The following is a 23,654-nucleotide window of genomic DNA, read 5'->3' as shown; positions in this document are numbered from 1 at the left end:
GTCACAAGGTGACAGCCAAAAATGTGATGCTATATGAATTTGAGTTGCTTTTATAAATGATTTGTGCTTTTAGAGGGCATTTGTTATACTACTGAGCATGTGCATAAGTACCCGCAAATCCATTTCCTTCTAAGGAATACGTCAAGTTTTAGCAAGATCATATTGTGTTTTGTCATTAAAATACATTTTGAAGTGTAATGTTCAAATGAACATCTTCATTAAAGCAAAATCATTTGTAATACATTTTTGCATAGCGATATTGTTACTAACTTGCAAATAGTTTTACACAATTCATTTAGTTCAGACACCTTCATACATAGTTCTTTATTGATAAAATAACACCTTCAGGTTAAATGTATATTATTACATAACAGTGAAGAACTAATATTGATACGATAAAAGTGATGTCTTTTGTTTTATATCGCAGTGTCCATTCTATGTTGACAGTATGGTTTCACCGTTCAGCTGCACATTTCAGTAGATTCCATACAAGGATTAGAAAATTGAGCATTGTATTATGATTCTGATAGCAGGAGCCTAACCTTAGCTGCTCCTGAGGAAACCAAATGGTCTCGACTGGTTGCTAAACACGTCAAGGATGTAAGCAAAGCCACTTGGCCAGGATACGGAGCGTCTGCTAAACGAATAAGTAATTTGATGTACACAAGTAATGTCAGGGTTTCTTTGGTACTGTGGGAAAGTATCGTGTCAAAGCCCTAACTGCCCGTCCTGAGCGCGACTCGTCACTTTGTCATTACCTTGACACTTTTACATGGGCCACCTTCCATCCTGCTCGTGGCGTAGTGGGGGGATGGGTGCAGGGTTAGGGATGTAGGGCATAGGATGGATAGGGTGGAGGGTAGGAATGGGGTGGGGCGGGGGGGGAGGCGGGTTGGACGTAGATCAAGGCGACTAGGCCAGTGATCGTTACCAGCACACACGGAGACATAAACCATAAGCACAGAAACACACACACACACACACACACACACACACACAATGCTACCTTTCACACATGCTCCTGCATTACAATCTTTATATCATGAAGACCACAATGGAAATAAATTGTTCTTAATGGTTCATGTTTTTTAAGTTGTCAGATGAATTAAATCAAATCAAATCAAAATGTTACGCCGCATTGCACACAAGCTTTAAAAGAACCAATTACTCAGCTTTTTGCAATACCCGATTAATACACTTTACAAAGTCTTTAATATGGTCTGCATTTGGTCTATTGTTTGAGGTTTGTGTCAAACTTGATGTGGTTTATTTACTGTATGTAAATGATATGTTGTGTAACATGATGTCATCTACTGTCATAAAGAATGTTTTGCTCAATTGTATTTTTGTGTCACATTTCTACAATATTAGCTGAGCTCTCTCTGTTGTGTATATACAGTACGTTTGGTGACCATATCATATCAGAGAAAATTATGGAACTGCTATCGGTAATGTTCTGTGGGTGACAGGGTATGACAGGGTATGACAGGGTGACTACTGTGCTCTCTGTATTCACCACTCCCCCTCTCTCCAGCTCCCTCTAGAGAGACCCCGGTGTGGTGGTATCCCTTCGCGATGCGAAGATGGCCCTGCTCCCTCACCAAGGCACCCATGCGTTCCACCTCTTCACCCCAGAATCGCTGGCGGAGATCGAGAGGCTCGTGGAGGAAAGGAAAAGGGCCGCAGAAGTAGACGGCCATGAGGAGGACGGGCCAACAGCCCCGAACACTGATCTGGAGGCGGGCAAGAGTTTGCCCATGATCTACGGAGACCCTCCGCCAGAGCTGCTCAACACCCCTCTGGAGGATTTGGACCCCTTCTACAAAGCGCAGAAAGTCAGTCCCGGCACACCCAGGCCCAGCTGATAGCAGTGAAAGCCCAGCTGAAACGCACAGCCACAGTGCACACTTTGGTGTTTAATGAGCTTGACTCCCATTCTATATTTACTGCCTTCCTTACATACCCTTGTAATGTGGCAGGATGTATCACTTGACATATATTTCCATTAGTTATTACAGCTGCAAACAATATCCCTCATGCAATGCATACGTCTACATAACTGGTATGCATGATTTACAGTTGAATCTTAGTGTATTATTTCAAGACTGTCATCACTTATTTATTTATTTTGCTGTTATTTTAGAAGTTGGAATATATGTGTGCAGCCATATACAAAATGTCTCTTTGTGTTTTTCAGACATTCATTGTAATCACCAAAGGAAACACAATCTTCAGGTTCAATGCTGAATCGGCTTGCTACATTCTGAGCCCCTTTAGTATTGTTAGGAGAGGAGCCATCAAAATTCTCATACATTCATATCCTTTCTGCTGCTCTTTCCAGTGTTTGCAAGTTATTTAGTGTGTTTAAGTTTGAACCAAATGTGAAGTGCTGTGGGTGGTGAATGATGAATGAAAGATGAAGTTAGGAGACAATTCTGCTTATATACAGTATACAGTATATATGTAATATCCAAGTCAGTTTCCTTAACTCTGAATCAAATTATTTAGCATGTTCATCATGATTACCATTCTGTCGAATTGTGTATTCATGACCATGAGCAACCCACCAGCATGGAGTAAAACTGTTGAGTGAGTATATTACTGTTGTATTTTTGCTGTCAGTTATGTTTGTATTAAATTTACTACAACTTGTACATGATGTTTTGTTCTTTAGAAACTTATGGTGCACACTTTCCTTCCAGGTATGTTTTTACTGGTATTTATACCTTCGAGGCAACAACCAAAGTGTTGTCTAGAGGTTTCTGTGTTGGATCTTTTACATTCCTTCGAGATCCATGGAATTGGTTGGATTTCATGGTGATCAGCATGGCGTAAGTATCTGAGCGCACATTTATCTAACCAAATTATTTTATTCAGTTCAGATATTTCAGTGCAGAATAGGACTATGAACAGGAATATATCGGGTTTCCTCTGGCTAATGACTTTGATTCATTGTGTCTGTCTCTCCTCAGATACATCACTGAGTTTGTTGACCTTGGCAATGTGTCAGCCCTCAGGACATTTCGTGTACTTCGAGCCCTTAAAACAATTACTGTGATTCCTGGTACATTTTTCCTTTATGTATTAAACGCTTGGTTGTTAAGCTGTTTTTTATGTTCTAAAGAAGTGGGAGATGTTTATTGAGTGTGAGTCAGTATATAAGTGAGTATATAGCTTCATATATGGAGTGAGTATATAACTTCGCCATTTCATCATTTGATTCTCATTTTTTCATTGAAATTTGCAGTCCTTATTTAGTGTGTACTATACAGTTTATTAATAATTTGTTATATTTGTGAGCATATGTTTTTGTTTTCAAGCTGTTTGGACGTTCGTTGACATGTCCCTTGTATTTCGTCAGGTTTGAAAACCATTGTGGGTGCCTTGATCCAGTCAGTGAAGAAAATGGTGGATGTGATGATTCTTACTGTCTTTGCCCTTGCTGTTTTTGCCCTTATTGGCCTTCAACTTTTCATGGGAAATCTGCGTCATAAATGTGTGCGATGGCCCATCCAAACAAATGAAACATTTTTCAACTCCACTATATTCAACGACACCCTGTCTTTCAATAATACCATGGATTTCAATAATACGGCATATTCCAACAGTACTTTCGACTTCATGGAATATATTGTTAATACTGGTAGGTTTAGCGCAAGTCATCTCTGCTATTTTAAGCATTTTGTCCTCAGTGGAATGGATTTGATTCTGTTTCTTTTCTGATTTGGTTATAGAGAATCAGTATTTTTTGGAAGGCAGCCCAGATGCTCTTATTTGTGGAAACAGCTCTGATGCTGGGTATGTTACTTTATATCATCCATGCTACCATGCTAATTTTGTCTGGTCAATTTTTAAAGCTTACATTTAAGCGATGCTTTTATGTATGTTATGTTAGTATGTCTGGGCCTTGGCTACTTACACATTTTTAAAGAGATGGAAGGGTGGAGGGTGGGGGATGGTTCAGAGGCAGGGAGGGATTCATAGCAAACTGACTCTTTACCACTATCCCATTGACAGAAAGTGCCCAGAAGGATTCACATGCATGAAGGCTGGGAGGAACCCCAACTTTGGCTACACCAGCTTTGACTCCTTTGGCTGGGCCTTCCTGGCTCTCTTCAGACTAATGACTCAGGACTACTGGGAGAACCTTTTCCAGCTGGTTGGCACTTCTTTCATTTGTAACAAATTCATTAAAGACTTCTGTGGGCATACATTATGAAACCTCACATCATTTTCATTTTAAAATCTAAACTTAGAACCTGAAATGATTTAAAATTGTGTCCTTAGTTCTCGTAGCTTCTTTTTGTTCCATATACAGATTCTACGGGCAGCTGGAAAGACGTACATGCTGTTCTTTGTGGTGATTATCTTTCTGGGCTCCTTCTACCTCATCAACCTCATCCTGGCTGTGGTAGCCATGGCTTATGATGAACAAAATGAGGCAACTCAGAGAGAGGCCAGAGAGAAAGAGGAGGAGTTCCAGCGGCTTCTAGAGCAACTCAAGAATCAAGAGCAGGTAGCTATCACAAGCAACGGTGGGACAGCTAACCACACAGCTAATCATATGTCTCTATTTAGTCTGACATCTGTTTACAGCCTCAACACTTGTGGCCTGTGTGAGCTACCATAATCAAAGCAAGCTAGCTAGTCGCCAACCTCCATGGTAAATTAACTAATTAAGCTTACTGCTAATTAAACTGGATGGTTGCCAGCTGAGGTTGCTGCCACCTGCTTGCCCAGCCAAAAATATGGAAATTATTTTTTTGTCCCCTGCACAAAATTACAATAAAATGGCTATGCTTATGCTTTTAGTTTGATTAAGAAGTAGTTGCAGTTGTGAGCTTGATACCAAGAGTGTTGAAAATGCTAAAAGGTGGAACCTGAAGTGTCCATTGTTGCGAAATGAGAAGTGTCTGTTACCTAGCAGGTCCATCTTGGTGGGAGCCAGGCAACTCTAACCAGTAGGAAGTCGCTCAGTCTTCACACAACGTCTGAGTTGGCGGATGACGAACGGAGCCTTGGAGACACTGAAGTTGTCAAGGATTGTAATGGGAGACTCGTTCCCCGTCTGATCATCAACCGAGTGCCCACCCTGGATGAGGTTAGTCTCTCACCATCCTGCCATAGTTTACTTGGTTAGGTTAAAATTTCAAAGGCAAGAATTTGGCTAGGTGCAAGTGAAAATGCAGGTGGCTTTATTTTACTCATGTATTGTTTTTAGAATGCAGCATAATTGGTCTAGTGGATTTGGGTGTTTCAAAAAGCCTTTGATCCATTTACCTTTACTTTAAAGGTCCAGTGCAATGAGAATTACATTTCTAAATTTCATTATATAATTTAACAAAGGACCTGTTAATGTAAAGTCACCCAAATTATTGTAACTGTCAGCACTGTGGAAATTTGACTCTGGCTTTCAACAGAATCAAACAGATTTAAAATTCAAATGTACTTCCTGGTGTAAGTGATGTCACCTACACCCAGCTTTTATTGAATGCTCTGATTGGTCGTATGCATAATTAAGGTGTCAGGTGTCCCATAGTCTGTCAGACAATTGCCAGCCAGCTACTTGCCAAACCAACCAAAATCTCTGTGTCTCCAGAGATTTTGACAAGTTTGGCAAGTAGCTTTATTGAGCTGACTTTGATTTCTGACTATGAGGTTCTCTGGGGCTATGAAGTTAGTGGTGAGCTCATGGGCTAGTAACTGACAAGTTTAGATGAATTCTGAGTTTATCAACGTATCTTACAGTCCACTACAGAGGGTGAACGCAGGAAGAAGTCATTAGGCTCTGTGCACAGCAAGCTGCATCTGGATGAACCAGGCCTGAAACAGAGAACTGCTAGTGCTTTGACTGTGCTGACCGCAGCAGCCATGGAAGGTACAGTACCACTGGAGAAAGAAACTTGGCATTGTGACTAATCAGGAATCATTTTACATATACTAATCATAAAGCATAGTTAATTGTCATACAGTATCTCTATATAGTTGAAAATCTTTTGCTCTACTAAGACTTACATTTTTGAAGATTTTATAGGCTTGATGGGCTTGATCACACTAAAATATCTATATTATCATACCACATTGTCTATTTCAAGGCACTGTTTTGTGGCTAAGCAACAGAGCATAAGTATGTAGGAGAAGTGTCAAGTCCCTTAGCGGACTGTAGATGGGGCTTAGTTCTGAGTTCATACAGGCAATGCTCTAATGTGAGCTGTAATTGCTTAGATTATCATGCAGTTGTTAACATTGTGCACTCCGTTATCCAAGGCCAATTCAGTAGCATTGTCTAGAGTTTGCCACATAGTTGTGTTAATCACATTGTGTGGGGGAGAGATTCCTGTCAACATTCAGTGACATGCCCTCAAGGCGTTAAGCCTGGGCTATTTCAGCCTAACTATGACTTGGCACAGACAAGACATTAATTTTAATGTCACTCATCATTGCATTCTGTTTCAGAGCCTTAACTGTATCCTGCATACCACCAAGGGATAAACCATACACTTATAAAGAATTGATGGTAGCCTACCTAAAATATCCAGTATGCTCAATAATCTGTCACTTATCAAGAGTTCATAGTGACCTGCAAAAATAATATTGCTTTACTAAATGCTGGTCAATCACCCATATCCCTCCTGGGGGCTTTTGAATCTACACTTACTGTTCCCTTGTTGATAATCCCTCTCGTTTATCCTGTTTTACAGAAATAATGAAACTACACACCTTTTTTTTCTCTCTGTCTGTCTTCGTCTAGAGCTGGAGGAGGCTCAGAGGCCTTGTCCACCTCGCTGGTACAAGTTCGCTGACACCTTCCTGAAGTGGGACTGCTGTGTGCATTGGGTGGTCTTTAAAAAGTGGGTGCACTTTGTGGTGATGGACCCTTTTGTCGACCTGGCCATTACCATCTGCATCGTGCTCAACACCCTCTTCATGGCCATGGAGCACTATCCCATGACCCCACAGTTTGACAACATGCTCTCAGTGGGGAATCTGGTGAATATGTACCACTTGAAATTTAATGTCGTATTGCAGAAAAGATCCAACGTCTCTGACTTTATTTTGTCAGTCCATGTAAAAGAACATTTATCCCCCTTTTAGGTTTTCACTGGGATCTTCACAGCAGAAATGGTCTTTAAGCTTATCGCCATGGACCCGTATTACTACTTCCAAGTCGGCTGGAACATTTTCGACAGCATCATTGTCTCACTCAGTCTGGTGGAGTTAGGGCTGGCTAATGTCCAGGGCCTTTCCGTTCTCAGGTCCTTCCGTTTGGTAAGACACACTGTTTGAATTTCTTAATAACCATTTACCACATTGACATTACTTCCCATGAATATTCACTGTCTTTCTTGTCACTCTGCTTGTTTACATCTGTCCTGTGTTGGAGGTAGCTTCGTGTCTTCAAACTGGCCAAGTCCTGGCCCACGCTCAACATGCTGATCAAGATCATCGGCAACTCGGTTGGAGCTTTAGGAAACCTGACTTTGGTGCTGGCCATCATCGTCTTCATCTTTGCGGTGGTGGGCATGCAACTCTTCGGCAAGAGCTACAAGGACTGCGTGTGCAAGATTGCCACGGACTGTGAGTTGCCACGCTGGCACATGAACGACTTCTTCCACTCTTTCCTCATTGTCTTCCGCATTCTCTGCGGCGAGTGGATCGAGACCATGTGGGACTGCATGGAGGTGGCCGGAGCTGGGATGTGCCTAGTCGTCTTCATGATGGTCATGGTCATCGGAAATCTGGTGGTAAGTGCAACAATGCTCATTCACTACTAATCACTGTCCTAACCCTTAAACCTGAATTCTCAGTCTGACCTGTATATTAGTGAACAGAAAGGACTGAAGTTCTGGTAGGCAATTCAATTTCTTTTGACAGAAATATTTGCTCCTTTAGGATATAATAAGAGTCAAATAAAATTAATTATTCATGTCTTGTGGCTGTATTGAAGCAGAATTAAAGTTAAGACTATGGTGCTCTGAGGTTCATGAATGGCAGTATAAATATATAGTCAGTGCTTATTCAAGATAAATCCTTTAAGTAGATGGTCATTCCATACACTGCCTTTCAACAACACATGCAATACCTAAACTCTGAACAACTGTCACTACTGTCAAGTTGTAAAGCTGGCAAACTGTATTCTAAAATCTCTCTAAATCTAACAGTTATCATATTATAATGCCAGGAGATTTTGTGGTCAGCAAGTCTCAGCAGTCTATTGTTAACCCCGCAGCCGCGGGATGCCAAGGACAGACGGGCAGCTGGGGGATAAAACTGTTTCCACTGGGGGGCATTACAGCATTATAATAAAGTACAGTATGAGCACAGCATATCCATGACAGAATCTCATCACACAAGAGAGATTTTTTGCCAGGTAATCAGAAACAGTAATGTAATTGACACTGCAAAATTACAGTGTGCTAAAAGAAAATGACCTGAGTTATACAGTATATGGACCCAGTTAACGCAGATATTATGAGGATATACTGTATATATAAAAGAATATTAACACCTATCATTCAGATAAATAGATAATAACTGATTGATTGAAATCAGTTGAATCAAGCTGTTCGGTTCACACAGTGTGTGGGTGAGTTGGCATGAAGAAACAGCAAAACTCATATGGTGCAAAGTAAAGAATTCACAATGTCTGGAGCATGCAAGAACTGTCCCTGACATTATATCTTGGCCTCACAGAAGGACATGCAGACGATCACATACAGGCATCATATCAAGCATCATATTTAATGACAAGAGCCCAAAGCATTTCCTGTTGGGTTATTCATAGAAATGAAAAGGAAATGTCTCATCGCCATGAGCTAACAAAAGCATTGCACCGCACTGTGCCAAAACTATCATGGCTTTTTTGTGTCTCATACTCATACCCCCCATCGCCCCCCACCATCGAACCCTACACCCATACTTGAAAGTTAAGCATAAATGCACACTGTCTGCACTGCCCCAAAGACAAATTACATACTTACACAGTTAACGGGAGAGGGTTTCTATTTAAATCAAATGACATGAGCCAGCAAACAGTGGTTTTGACCTTGAGTAAGTGCTAAGATCCAGCTCAAGTAAGCATGCCGCCACAGAGGGAACAAACATAGACAGCTGAGCGAGCAGAGTCAGGGGGCAGGGGACTGGCTGTTGGGGAAAAGCCATGCGATAGCAGATTGAACTCTAATTGATGGAGAGGTAATCGCGTTGCCTCATCAATGCTGCAGCATATTGAGCACAGTGGATTTACTCTCATTTTCATGGTCAACATACTGGTCATATTGTGCTGTTTGCTGTTATCTTTCTTGTTCCAAAACCATTCCTGAAACCCCAAGATCTCATCTCTATTCTTAATTTCGGCATCTGTTACATTACTATACTTTATCGGCTTTATGCCTGCCCCACTCCCCCAATTCCTCTTCTTTAAGTGGAAAACCACTCCATTTTAGAATTGCTATATGTAATTCCTAAGGTATAAAACAGTCCAATCATCATTTACGGACATAAGGAACTCTCTTTCAACACTAGAAACCTGAAAATGAAGACTCAGCCTCTGATGCTATCAGGCATGCTGGAACTGCTCCAAGCAGAATGATATTAAAGGCAACTGGGAAAGCACCCGGGGGAATCTTCTGGGAATCAGGGTACATTATCTGGTGACAACACTATAAAAAAAAGTAAAGCTTCTTCACGTATACACACAAACATTCCATGGATCCACAAAGTCAGTCCTCCATTCGTTGTCTGAAGTTGTTCATGATCATAAATATTGAACGGCTGTCCTAGACTATAGCGATAACATATATAAATTCTTTAATTGATGGATGTTCACCTTTAAGCTGTCCTTCTGCTCTCTTAGATACAACTGACGTTTTTCCCCAAAATTCCTCATCTCTGTTCCCACTCCCCTTCCAGCTCCTCCCTTCCTCGCTGTGGGGCTTGTGTTTTGTCCAGCTCAGCCTTTCCCTCAGCCCCCTTACTGATTCACAGCTCCTACACTGGAATGCAAGAGATCAGCCTGCCCCCGGCCCGTGTAACCATGATCTCCCGCTAAACCTGGGAAATAGGAAGCGAGAAATTGACTAACAGGTTTTAGACACTAAAGATAGCTGCCTCTGCAACAGGCGGCAGACAACATAATATTTATCGATGTGCCATCACAAGGCCAACTTGATACGCGATGTGTATTTGAGCCACAGAGTTTTGTGTTTAGGTCAGTGTTGTAGGCACAGTTTGGCCAAAGCGACCGATCAGTGATTAAAAACATCAGCATGTATCAATACTCAGTAAGTAAAGTGATTCCATGATACATTCTCTGTTTTCACTTGCAATTTGACTATCACATTTCCAGCAGGAATTCTTATAGGACCAAAACACTGCAAAAATGGAGTTGGTATGCACTGACTCTTAATTATAGAAAAATTTATCACATTTAGGAAAATTAAATTCTCAATCACTGACTACACACATAAGCAGATAAATTCTAGCTATTTGCTATAAATAGACCAACATACTAAAGAAAGACCATGCATATCCTGCATGGGAAAGTTTTTCTTTTCCAACTTTTCATGGTCCATCAGGTAACAATCAACTTTTCCGCTCATCTTTTGAAGGTACAAGAGGAACAGGCCTGATAGCATGAGCATCGTTGCTTCATGAGGCATTACTTAATGCAGCGTTTTGAATTTGTTTCTGTTCTGTAACTGTCTTTTGTTTGAAAATCTAACTTTATGCTTCCAATGTCAACTTTAAATTTTCAAGTGCATATTTCTCGATTCCTCCATCCCTCCTTCACATGTCCAGGCCACATCTTTGTCCTCAGGTGCTGAACCTCTTCCTGGCCTTGCTGCTCAGTTCGTTCAGCGGAGACAACCTCTCAGCAGGGGACGACGACGGAGAGATGAACAACCTCCAGATAGCCATTGGCAGGATCACACGGGGCATCGACTGGATCAAAGCCTTCATCGTTGGATTAGTCCTACAGATACTGGGCAGAAAGCCCAAGGAGCCTGAAGAGGGCCAGCCGGATGAAACGGACGATAAAATGGAGGACATTGAAATGAACCACTTGGACACCAGTCAGAGTTTGAAAATGGCAGATGGGATAACTAATTGTTTAGTTGAAGGCCGGCCTTCTGGATTCATAGTGGATGGAGAGCTCAGTCTCAATGTGCCGATTGCCCAGGGAGAGTCAGACTTTGAAAACCTTGGGGAGGATGATGAAGATGACAAGAATGATGATGACGCCTCTGAGATTTCAGATGAGGAAAATAACCAGCGGCACATGGTAGGAAAAATAGATGTAAGGAAGTCTGTCTGTCTATCTATCTATCTATCTATCTATCTATCTATCTATCTGTCTATCTATCTATCTATCGATCTATCTATCTAACTATCTATCTATCTATCTATCTATGATGGTGAGCTTGATAATTTCCCTCTATGGCATAGTACATCCTAAAATTAACAAATCAATCATCAGAAATAGAATTATTGCTGGCAATAAATCATGTTTCCTTATTCCTTTCTGTAGGTGGAGTAAAGACAAAGTGTGCAATATCATTTCAGGGTTTAAGATTGTACAGTCTAACTTTTAAGTGGCTGTGGATGCTTGAATTAACCTGGAATTTCTTGTCTTAAATATTTCTAGCATTTCTCTGCTGTACTTATCAGAATATAATTAATCAGAGTGGTCATATAGAAAGGCATTAAACCAAAATATATGTTTATGTGTCCCCCTGAATCATAATTTGCTTAGACAGTTCAGTTTGTGATTAGATTCATCAGCCATATTGGTGTTTTAGCTCATTTGGTAGGTCAGTGGACTTTCATGCAGGAGTCCATTCTAATACCTGGCTTGGCAAATTAGGCTTTTGTATTGGGATTCACAGAGCTAAATAGGTTGCAACTTATCACAAATTACATGCTTGATCTCTTCTTGGTTGTATAAGAAGAAGTGCCAATTTTTGATTTGCGTGTCCCTATTTGTATTACCTCCTGATATGAACGCTTCCATGATGATGTATCAGCATGGTGAGGACAGCCTAGACCGCCCATCATGTGTTGACAGCTGAACATGGCTGATGAAAACATCACACCAACAGCCAGGAGTTCAAACTCTTAGCAACCAAAGGAAAAATGTCTGAAAGCTGTTGCAGCGGCTTAAGTCTTTGAATTAAATGTCAATGGGGAACTTGCAAGGTGACACCATTGAAAATGTTTGTCACTTCTATGTTTAGTTTCTGTCAGTAGATTTTGATGTTCACTGGGCTGAAATTTGCAGTGGACACACAGCAGAAATGGAGAAACAGGACAGCTTCTTCCTGTTAGCAATATAATATCTCTAACAATGGAGGGTGTGCTCTTGTACCAACACTGATTATGAGCTTTGCTGTCCTTGTAATACTAACAGCTATGAACCATAAGATGGCAACATGCCAGTATCCCTGTAAACGTAACCTGGGTGCTGCTGTTACTGCATCCATAAAGTTGGCCTCCCATTCACTGTCAATGGAGCGGCTCCAGGATTTATCTCTTGATGACACCATCATCTTGAGTCTTGGCTCTCGTGTTTCTAGCTTTGGGAGAAATTCATTCATGTTCACAGATCAGGACTGATCATTGGATTTATATGTGAATTCTAATTTCGGCTAGATTTTCCCCATAAAATTTGAAAGTCTACATTAGGGCTGAAACTATGTATTTGTCTTGTGTAATAGCTGGGATTGTTAAAAAATATCAGTATGGCATTATCCCCTTATTCCCAGTTGCTATTTGTACAGACTGAATGTTCTCCAATCTCGGCCCTGGTCCTTTCTGTGTGGAGTTTGCGTGTTCTCCCCATGTTTGCGTGGGTTTCCTCCCACAGTATAAAAACATGCAAGATAGGTGAATTGTTGTCTCTAAATTGCCCCTAGGTGTGAGTTTTTGTGTGTCAGTGTGTTTGCCCTGTGATGGACTGGCAACCTGTTAAAGGCGTTTCCCTGCATTCAGCCCAATGCATGCTGGGATAGGCTCTTGATCCTCAATAGGAATAAACGGGTATATATTTTGAGGTTAAATATTTAAAATTATAGAAAGTTATTCTCTCAGAAACTTCATTTCAGCTTATAAAGTTCTATTTCCCATCCAGCCACGTCCTGTAAGAGGCTAGTTAATGTAGCCTTATTAATGCAGGAGGAAAAACATGTTTGAGTATTCCTCATTTGTTGCCTTGCTGCTCATGAACACTCATTAAAAACAGTTCCTTTCCTGCTCCTGTGCTTTTTCAGGAAATGTTACAAGCTGCACATCATTTACCAGGATTTGTCAAAGTGAGTAACTCTGTAGATGAACTCAAAATTATCTTGAGTGTCTCTACATTTATGACCAAAAGCAACCCTGCTACCATCAGATCCATGTGAAGATGATTAAACAGATTTCTGCTTGGGAAAAAAAAACATGGAAATAGTAATTATGTTTCATTTTGCTGGTGGCTTAGTAACTCAGCCCCTCTTTTGTCTCTTGGCTAGCTGATGGGTGTGCTGGATGATGATGGGGATTCTTCAGTGTGCAGCACAGTGGATTACCGACCACCTGAGCCTGAACCAGAGGTGGAGGAAGAGGAAGAGCCTGAGCCAGTGGAACCAGAGGCCTGCTTCACTGACGGTATGATAAACACACTGTATTTTGTTCATAGCAGTGCTTGTGTTTGTGCCCTCATAGACAAAAATGCAGAAATTGCTCTGAAATATAGCAAATCATTTGGCTGCAGGTATTAGTACCAGTGCTCACCTTTTAGACATCCAATCTGGCATCTTTTGGACTAATCATGGATATGACACTAGACAAAGAGTTAATTTTGATATCCCTCTCCCTTCAGACTGTGTGAGGCGCTGGCCATGTCTAACTGTTGACATCACACAAGGTAAAGGCAAGAGCTGGTGGAACCTCCGCAGGACCTGCTTCACCATCGTGGAGCATGACTGGTTTGAGACCTTCATCATCTTTATGATCCTCCTCAGTAGTGGAGCTCTGGTGAGTGTTGTCATCAGTGCAACAAATTTAGAAAAAGTTTTATGATACTGTCAAGACTTTAAGTGTCTCATGTATCTACTTTTGGCAGGCCTTTGAAGACATACACATAGAAAGACGCCGAACCGTCAAAATTATTCTCGAGTATGCCGATAAAGTGTTCACCTATGTCTTTATCATTGAGATGCTCCTTAAATGGGTGGCATATGGCTTCAAGACCTACTTCACCAACGCTTGGTGTTGGTTGGACTTTTTCATCGTAGATGTGAGTTTTGAAATCTTGTTTTAATGCTGGCCTGTGTGTGTAAATTCAACAGTGTTTTACTCTTCATTAGTTGAAAATTTTCAGTTTGGCATGGAACAGGTTTTTTCAGATAAACTCAGTGGTAACACTTGAATAGGAAATGTTTCGATTCTGCCACAGGTTTCCCTCATTAGTTTAGGTGCCAACTGGTTGGGCTACTCTGATCTTGGACCAATCAAATCTCTCAGAACACTCAGGGCCCTAAGGCCTCTTCGGGCACTGTCAAGATTTGAAGGGATGAGGGTGAGTTATTGGATATTGATCCTCATTTCATGTTGAAACTTATGCACATAGTATACCTGAGTACTGTATGACAAAGTTTGAATGATCTGCATGCCTAGCATTGATGTACAAGATGCCAAACATATGATGTTTAATGCACTCTTATACTAACTTGACTGGCTTTCCCTTACCATGTTTGTTGACTGCATGCTTACACCATGGGTGCTGTAACAGAGTTGACTGAGGTAAGCCTACCAGTGTGACTTTGATGGCATTGAATGAGCATAGTAATGGCTCATAGCAAGTTTGTTACTTACTCTTGCAAACAAAACTCTTTGGGGAATTAAATCTAACCAAAAATGTCATAAAGTTCCCTGACTTTTGACATATGTTGGCATACATAATCTATTATTATTGTGTGAATATTTTGAGATGAATATGCTACCTGTTGTGAAAGTACCTCATGGATAAACATGCATGATTGTTGTTCATATTGGTGTAATACAGTTGACTGATATTGTTTTAGAGTGTTGTTTTCACTGCAGTAACTGCTTACATTGAAACAACATCCTCTCTGCTGGGCAGGTGGTGGTGAATGCTCTAGTTGGAGCCATTCCCTCCATCTTCAATGTGCTGCTGGTGTGTCTGATCTTCTGGCTCATCTTCAGCATCATGGGGGTCAACCTGTTTGCTGGAAAGTTCTACCGCTGCGTCAACACCACCACAGAGGAGCTTTTCCCCATGACTGAGGTCAACAACTTCAGCGACTGCATGGCCATCAAAGAAGCCACGCAGGAGGCCCGCTGGGTCAACGTCAAGGTCAACTTTGACAATGTTGGACTGGGCTATCTGTCCCTGCTTCAAGTGGTGAGCAAGACTGGTTCAATGATATGCACAAAAAAAAGGTTGTTGTGGTTTGAACACACTGCTGGTACGATAGACTGTGAAACAGATCTATACATTTTCCTTGAAACAATGCTTTCTGTTTGCAGGCAACATTTAAAGGTTGGATGGACATCATGTATGCTGCAGTTGACTCAAGAGAGGTAGTTATTGTTTACAATTTCAATATTTTACTGTATTGAACATTCAGTTTGTTGGTAACTTCCTTTTACAGTCTTCCTAAGTACTAAGCCTTGAATGAAGCATTGTTTGTTCCCAGGATATTACCAGGTTCCTAACTCTTTTTTTTATGTCATTATTTGGAATTTCTTTTGTCTGTCTACATTACCCCCGTTTCATCAAATTGTGTCACTCTATATACTTTGCTTTTGGTGTGTTAGAAAATGACTTAATAGTATTAAGAATAGCCCTTGCAGCAATTATAGTACCTTTTTAAATAAAGGCAATTTATCTCAAAAAAGGTTGTTGCGCTTGAATGCAAGTATTTTCATTTTATTAATTCACAAAGAAAATCAGATTTTTCTCTACTTCTCTACTTTAAAATAATTCAGTAATTATCCAAGAATGGAGTAATTAAATCCCCAAATAACTGTATTTTGAAATGATTTTATAGAACAAGAAAATAAAGGGCAGTAAATAGTCTTCAGTGGCAAAGACAGTAAGTACATTAAGTCAATTTTTTTCTGGCCATATAAAAAAATTCTTGGAGTGCAGCCAAAAAATAAATCCTGCTGCTTAGCTAGGGGGTTCATATACGTTCCCTCCCCTTCGCCTTCTCTTGCCACTCTGCATTCTGACATAATTGGATATGTACATGATCAGACCTTGTAGTGCAGATGGTGATGGTGAAGTGAGTCCCATCTCTGGATCAACGCGTGCCTTTCCTGGCTTGGATTGAATTCCACCATAACCTTCTATACTGATCTCCCCTACTCTGTATCCCACTCATATTTCCGACCTAATAAAAAGAAAATTGTGAAGGGGCGGGCTGCCCACTCACCTCAAAAAAATATTTTAATAAGATGAAATTTCTTGTTCCTTTTAGGTTGAGGATCAACCTTCTTATGAGATCAACCTCTACATGTACATGTACTTTGTCATCTTCATCATCTTTGGCTCATTCTTCACACTCAATCTCTTCATTGGTGTCATTATTGACAATTTCAACCAGCAAAAGAAAAAGATAAGTATCACATTGCTTGAAATAAGGAATTCCAACTGTTGGAATACCAGATTTCTCTATAAAGTACACCTGTGTTTCAGTTTAAAGCATTTTTGAGCAGTTGCCATTTCATATTTTGATCCCCATAATGATCTTTGTATTCTGTTGTGTCTGCACTTTGGAGATAAAGACATCTTTATGACTGAGGAGCAAAAAAAATACTACGACGCCATGAAGAAACTTGGTTCCAAGAAGCCGCAGAAGCCAATTCCACGACCAACAGTATGTTCATTTATAACCACATTTTTATTTCAGTCAGTGATAATATTAGTAATAAGTGTGTTGTGATGCATGCCATATTTTCTTCTAATGAATCTAAACTGTTATATAACTGCATTGTTTGAGGTTTATAAGTATCAACAAGGGAAGCCAAGCCAATGAGACATCAGCTCGGCATGCGTGGCATGACGGTGTCATCGCTAACCTCAGCATTAACCTTTTCTGCACAGCAGTGGTGTGAACAGGCCAAATGACCCCATGGAATTTGTGTTTCTGTCCCCTGCCTTCCCAACCCCCCTGTCTCCCTCTGACCTGAAGAACCCAATCCAAGGCGTGGTGTTTGACTTAATCAGTCAGCAGTTCTTTGACATCTTCATCATGGTCCTGATCTGCCTCAACATGGTGACCATGATGGTGGAGACGGATGACCAAAGTGCAGAGAAGGAGGATTTCCTCTTTAAAGTCAACATCGCCTTCATTATCGTCTTCACCGGAGAGTGTCTGTTAAAGATGTTTGCCCTCCGACATTACTTCTTCACCAATGGATGGAACATTTTTGATTTTGTTGTGGTCATCTTGTCTATATCTGGTGGGTATCTAATACATTAAGATCACAGCTTTGAATTATATTGATTGGAAATTGAATTGCAATTATGTTCAGACTTTATTCAATGCATGGATGTAAACATATCCCCCCCTAACTGCAGTGCATCTCCTTTTATTTCAGGTATAATGCTTTCAGACCTCATTGAGAAATACTTTGTGTCACCCACTCTGTTCAGAGTGATCAGACTGGCCAGAATAGGCAGGATTCTGCGTCTTATTAAAGGAGCCAAGGGCATTCGGACGCTGCTGTTTGCTCTGATGATGTCACTTCCCGCCCTATTCAATATAGGTCTCCTGCTCTTCCTCATCATGTTCATCTTCTCCATATTTGCCATGTCTAACTTTGCCTATGTCAAAAAGCAGGCTGGAATCGATGACATCTTTAATTTTGAGACATTCGGCGGCAGCATTATCTGCTTGTTTGAGATTACAACGTCGGCGGGCTGGGACGGGCTTTTGCTCCCCATCCTGAACAGGGAGTATCCAGACTGTGAGCCAGACTTTGAGAACCCAGGCTCGGATGTAAGGGGTAACTGCGGCAACCCGGGCATGGGCATCATGTTCTTCTGCAGCTACATCATCATCTCGTTCTTAGTGGTGGTCAACATGTACATTGCCATCATCTTGGAGAACTTCAATGTGGCCCAGGAGGAGAGCGGCGACCCGCTGTGCGAAGACGACTTTGAGATGTTCAATGAAACTTGGGAGAAGTTTGACACGGAAGGCACTCAGTTCATCGACTACAGCCGGCTGTCAGATTTTTGTGACGCCCTGCAGGAGCCGCTGAGGGTGGCCAAGCCCAACCGGCTTCGTCTGATTGAAATGGACCTGCCCCTGGTGATTGGGGACAGGATCCACTGCTTGGACATCCTGCTGGCCGTCACCGAGATGGTCTTGGGAGATACGGTGGAGATGGCAGCGATGCGGGAGAGCATCCAGGCTAAGTTCATCATGAGCAACCCCACCTCAGACTCCTTCGCACCCATTACCACGACGCTGCGCCGCAAAGAGGAGGAGATGGCCGCCGTGGTCATTCAGAGGGCGTACCGCAACCACCTGCTAAAACGCTCCATACGCCACGCCTCCTTTATGCGCCGCTCCAAGAGGCTGAAGAGAAAGGATGAAGACGAGGATCCGCCAGAGAAACAGGGGCTGCTCGCGCTAAAGATGGGAGTGCTTTATGGGAGCAACGCGGACCTTGCAGAGGAGATGGAGCAGGCTGCTTTGCAATCCCTACCGAGCCAAGAGCCTGTCACGCCAGAGACACTGTCACGCGCCACGGGGGCCCAGAATGGTCCAGAACCCATCGGGCCGAATCTCATGGTTGTACCTGTAGAGATCACCAGTGAGGTTGTGTTACATTCTGCCCCGCACCGAAAGGTCTTCGTCTTACAGGAAAACTTACGAGAGTCGATTGTATAACAAACAGCACAAGGGAATTAACTAGGTCTTCCTACTGTTTTTTTCACCAATTGAGGAAGTAGTGTTAGCAGTTAAGGGAAAGTGTCGCTAATGTAGTTGACTTTTCCCACATGAGAGATGAAGAGATTGCACATGTCTAATGCTAATGAATGTTTGCATTTTAGATGAATAAACTTAACAAATGATTCCTGTTTTTTCATGTGATATTTAAGCGGCTTTTTGGACTGTGGGTAGTTAAGAACTAAGTGGAGTACATGGTTTGATTCTCTGCTGATAGCCATTGATAGCTAATGTAGTCACCAACTGGATGGGAGTGGTAAATAACCTTAAATCAACATAATTTTGTTTAATGTTAAATGAGAAGAATATTTAAGTCAAATGACACAGGCATAAATTCAGTGTACAACCCAGCAAATTTGGCTGTACAAACCCATTTTTCTGTGCCTGTGATGCTTGTCTCCTTGCATTCAGGTGGGGACAAAAAGTATTTTGATTGACATCTCAGTTGTGAATTAAAGCCATATTTAGTTTCTTCCACAGGAATTGAATGTACACTGGTTGCTTAGAGCTCTGCACCCAATGGCAAAAACCAGCTGCATGTTATAGCAGCATGCTAGTTTTTGTTGCTGTTGTTGGGTTGAGGCAACATCAGGTCACTGTGGACCAGAACCTGTGAAGCGATAGATTATGTCCAGTGAAAAAGCAACATTGAAATGGCAAGACACAGAACAAGGTTTTACTCACCTGACATTTGTGAGAAATCTAAAAAGTAGTTCCATAACATTTATATGTAAACTCAATTCCCAAATGTCTCTCAATAGAGTTGAATATGGCATTTTCAATTTTTTGTATATGGCATTTTCAATGGATTTTAATGCATACCATGGTTGTAGCCTTAATTTACCCTTAGCAATAAACTTTTCTTTTTGGATGGCTATTACTAGAGAACCAAACCATGCACCCCAATTTTTTGCCACAGAATAACCTGAATATCACATGAAAAAACATGAATTATTCTTTAATGGGATTTGATGCTGCGTTCACGTCATGCAGGATTTACCATAAATACCACCTGCTGAATGGGAAAAGCCGTTCATGTCAACCTCCTAGTGGCAATTACAAGTAGGATGTGGGATTTTTTTTGTAGTCTCCAAAATTTTCCACATGGTATTACAAATTGCAGAAGAATGTCAACACAGGTGTGCAACACTGCAGCGAATCCACTGATGTCAGTGGTCCAAGGTAACAAAAATCAAAATTATCAATTATATTCACAGTAATCCAATCAAGTCGACTTACAAAAATCCAGTAGTGTCTGCTGCAGTTTGTTTATGGTTGATTTTAGATTCATAATTAAAAATTATCATAAATGTAGGTGTGCCAACAAGTCAAATATAAACACGTCCAAGTTGTAGCAACAACATATCATCCCATTCTTTCGCTTCTTCCCATATGATGTGAACGCAGCATTATTTTCCAACTCTCTAACAGAGCTATATTTGAAAATTAAATTGGCATACATAAGGTGTTTTTAAAGAAAACCCAGCACTACTTTATCATGAGAGCTACACTGAAACTCACATTTCAGTATTTTACTGTAATTGCTAAATGGTACAATTGGAAGTCACTTTATTTGTTTTCATTTTTGAAAAATAAAACTGAGCAAATTCCTTTTCCTGCTTACTTTAAGTCACTTTTATGTGGAAGCTCATCAGTGTGAGGGATCCACATGCAAATTATTTCAATTAGCCGTATACACTATTAGCCGTATACACTACTACTTTGTAACATATAAATTGATATCTAAAAAGTAAGGCTTATCTGGACTGGATTTATCCCAATCCACCAGTGAAACCCTGATCTCTATCAACCTGACTGACTATTATTAGTTAACAATAATGTGGGCCAGCTCAGGCAGTCAACATCAATCAATGTCCCTTGATACATGGAGTAACATGCTAACAGGCTCATTCAAAAAGACCCAGTTTACATTGCACTATTTATATCCCCTTCAGGTCACGTTAGAGCAGTTGACTGTGTAACTGAGAGACCCTCCTGTCTCCAAGATGATCTCATCACTAATATATGCATGTCTCATAAATGTTCTGTTTGTGCTTTTTGTTCTCTCAGATATTAGATTATCTCAAAGTTACTGATCTTATGCATCTCCCATTTTCAGCAAAGCAAGCATTCACTTGTTTTTCCCTTGGGTGGGTTTCCATTTCACTTTTCAGGCTGTGAGGCTATCTGTGACTGTCGACTTTATATGTGATGTTTACATGAACCTGGTTGTACAACAGATGTTTGTTTTATCTGTTTTCTATGTCTACTAAATTACTCAACTACAGTAATGTTACTTTGGTACGTACATGGGAAATGGACTTTTGTCTTGTGTGTGATCAAGTGCAGTGTTTGTCCATTGATTTAATTCAACATTTTGCTTGCCAACTTAAAGGAAGCTAACTGTAGTTTTGGATAAAATACATGATTTCCTTGCCTCCTGAAATTAAGGGAAAATGCCACTTTCTAACATTTAGATAATCACGCTTATTTAGATATTTACAAAATAAACTACTCCATAGCTGAAATATGACAAATTTGCTTTTTAATTACACAAAATGTATAAAATTACAGTATATTTCAGTTTCAATAGAAAAAGCTACTTTAAGCCCAATGGATCTTTGCATTTCAAGTCTGTCCTCATGTTGAAAAGTTGCTTCACTTACTGTCATGTAAGTCTTAACTGATTTAAAATGTCTTACTCTGAAACTATACAAATGAATGACATAAGCACTTTTACAGTTTTCTAGCTTTGTTGTAAGGAGGTTGTCTCTCTTCAGAAACAGAGCACCTTGTTTATGTGCTTCACTCTGTTTTAACATTTAACCCTGGGGAAAAAAATGAATGTATCAACTGCAAGGGGGTCTCTTTGTCTTATCGTGCTGCCGCAGCATGGAAGTTATTCCTGTCAGAAGTGTGTAATGAGACCGGCAGCGATCCCACTCGAGATCCACTGCGCCGCTGCACCATTCGGCTGTATTCTCCTCTGATGGTACAATCTTATGAATTATCTAGACGATATATACACCTTTGTTTACATTTTTGATGGAGGGAGAGCTTAACTGGTACACCCACAGTCAGTGTTGCCTGTACATAGCCTACTTATGCGCTCATTGGTGGAAGTTTTACTTTTTTTAGACTTTTTCTTCTTCTGTATTGTATATTTATATTATTTTATTATTGTAAAAAAATGGAACTATGTTGTTAGAATAAAACATTACTCATGGGGAAAAGTAAGCGGTGTGTTTCTATGTGTTGTCAGTACTAGCGACTGTATGTGCTGCTTGGTAATGTTTACACTGAGGCCCTCTGCTGGCCCTGTGGACTGGCAACTCTCAATTCTTTCACACCTTTTATTTTTAACTCGGCAGTGAGATGGCTTTCACAGGTAACTAGTAGTCCTGTCAGCAGTGTCAGTTGCTCAAAAGAGCCAGGTTGAATTGTGTTTGTGTTTGCTTTTTAGAGTATTCTTCCATTTCCCATCTTTTCATCTTCAGTACAGAAGCATTGTCTCCCTGAGTAGAGGAACCATGTTTTTTCTCCTATTACACTCTGTATCAGTACACAACTCATTTGCCCTATTTGCCCGGTCGCTTCCTTATTTTTTGTGTTGAACTGTCCCCATGTCAACAGTCAAAATAAGCACTGCCTTTTACGAGAGATAAGGGGGGCCTCTCTGTGATTTATTTGCATATTTTGAGGTTGCACACTAAGCAGTGCCATGCCCGGTGCCAGGACACTTTAGATAGAAGGATGTGCGCTCAGCTGGATTAGTGCTTTGGAAATGAGTTTGGCTGCTTTCAGTCCTGCAGCCAGTGACTTTCAGCATGCTGCTTAACTTCTTCACCAATAGTCCTTGATGTAGGGCTGGGCAATAATATCGATATCGTGATATGAGACTAGATATCATCTGGGATTTTGATTTTCATAATATTGTGAAATAACAAATGTTACTTCTTCCTGGTCTTCATGGCTGAGTTACAGTAAAGTGACACAATTTTCTGAACTTATTAGCCTGCTCTGGCTGAGTAAAATGAACAATGATTGGCTTTACCTGCTCATCATATCCACATTACTTATTACTGATTACACATTCCTGATTACTAATGATCATTATTCATTTTCCATATTTCCTTGTGTGTAAATATCTTATGAAAGCAGGAATATTCATCCCCAAAATATGGTCACATTATCGATATCGAGGTATTCGGTCTAAAATATTGTGATATTTGATTTTGTCAATATTGCCCAGCCCAACCTTGATGTCCATCAAACATTAAGTACAGTTCCCACCTGTGGCTGCTGCGTTTACAGTGCTTGTTTACAGGTGATGCTGAACGGTTCACCACTTTAATTTATCCCTATTTTTGCTGCTTCTGTGGATGGAAAGGTACAATTTACATGATTTTTGGACAGCCACTATCCCCAATCGAAAATGAAAGGTTTGTATATTTTCAGTGGACTCTGAACTGTACCCTATCCTATCTAAGCCTGATCCTCTGAATCATCTTTTATTACCATTACTGTGTGAGAGAGGTATCCCCCCTCAACATTACATGGTTGTTATCTGGGCCCTGGCAGAATCTGACAAATGAAAGTTGGACGGAAGCAGTGGTCTATCACCTGCTCCCATATGTAAATCGACCAGACTCCATACAACAGAAGGTGGAAGCTGAGACAGTGACA

General features: G+C 40.8%; 1 protein-coding gene across 1 annotated transcript; it reads left to right on the top strand.

Moving 5' to 3' along the window:
- The first annotated feature begins 1,583 nt into the window (after positions 1-1,583).
- On the top strand, positions 1,584-18,908 carry scn4aa (sodium channel, voltage-gated, type IV, alpha, a). The gene is made up of 25 exons (XM_078290701.1): positions 1,584-1,835; positions 2,198-2,316; positions 2,500-2,589; positions 2,703-2,831; positions 2,973-3,064; positions 3,362-3,643; positions 3,735-3,798; positions 4,018-4,159; positions 4,319-4,516; positions 4,928-5,105; positions 5,759-5,878; positions 6,752-6,990; positions 7,096-7,269; positions 7,389-7,745; positions 10,820-11,284; positions 13,509-13,644; positions 13,859-14,013; positions 14,102-14,275; positions 14,435-14,557; positions 15,122-15,403; positions 15,529-15,582; positions 16,485-16,622; positions 16,779-16,883; positions 17,199-17,469; positions 17,608-18,908. The coding sequence occupies exons 1-25, from the start codon at positions 1,584-1,586 to the stop codon at positions 18,906-18,908; spliced, it is 5,640 nt and encodes a 1,879-aa protein (XP_078146827.1).
- Positions 18,909-23,654: the final 4,746 nt, after the last annotated feature.

This window comes from Centroberyx gerrardi, chromosome 20 (genome assembly GCF_048128805.1).
Source record: "Centroberyx gerrardi isolate f3 chromosome 20, fCenGer3.hap1.cur.20231027, whole genome shotgun sequence".
In the NCBI taxonomy this organism is placed as follows: Eukaryota; Metazoa; Chordata; class Actinopteri; order Beryciformes; family Berycidae; genus Centroberyx; species Centroberyx gerrardi.
Note: the sequence above shows the minus strand (reverse complement) of the source record. Positions and strands in the feature narration are given on the sequence as shown.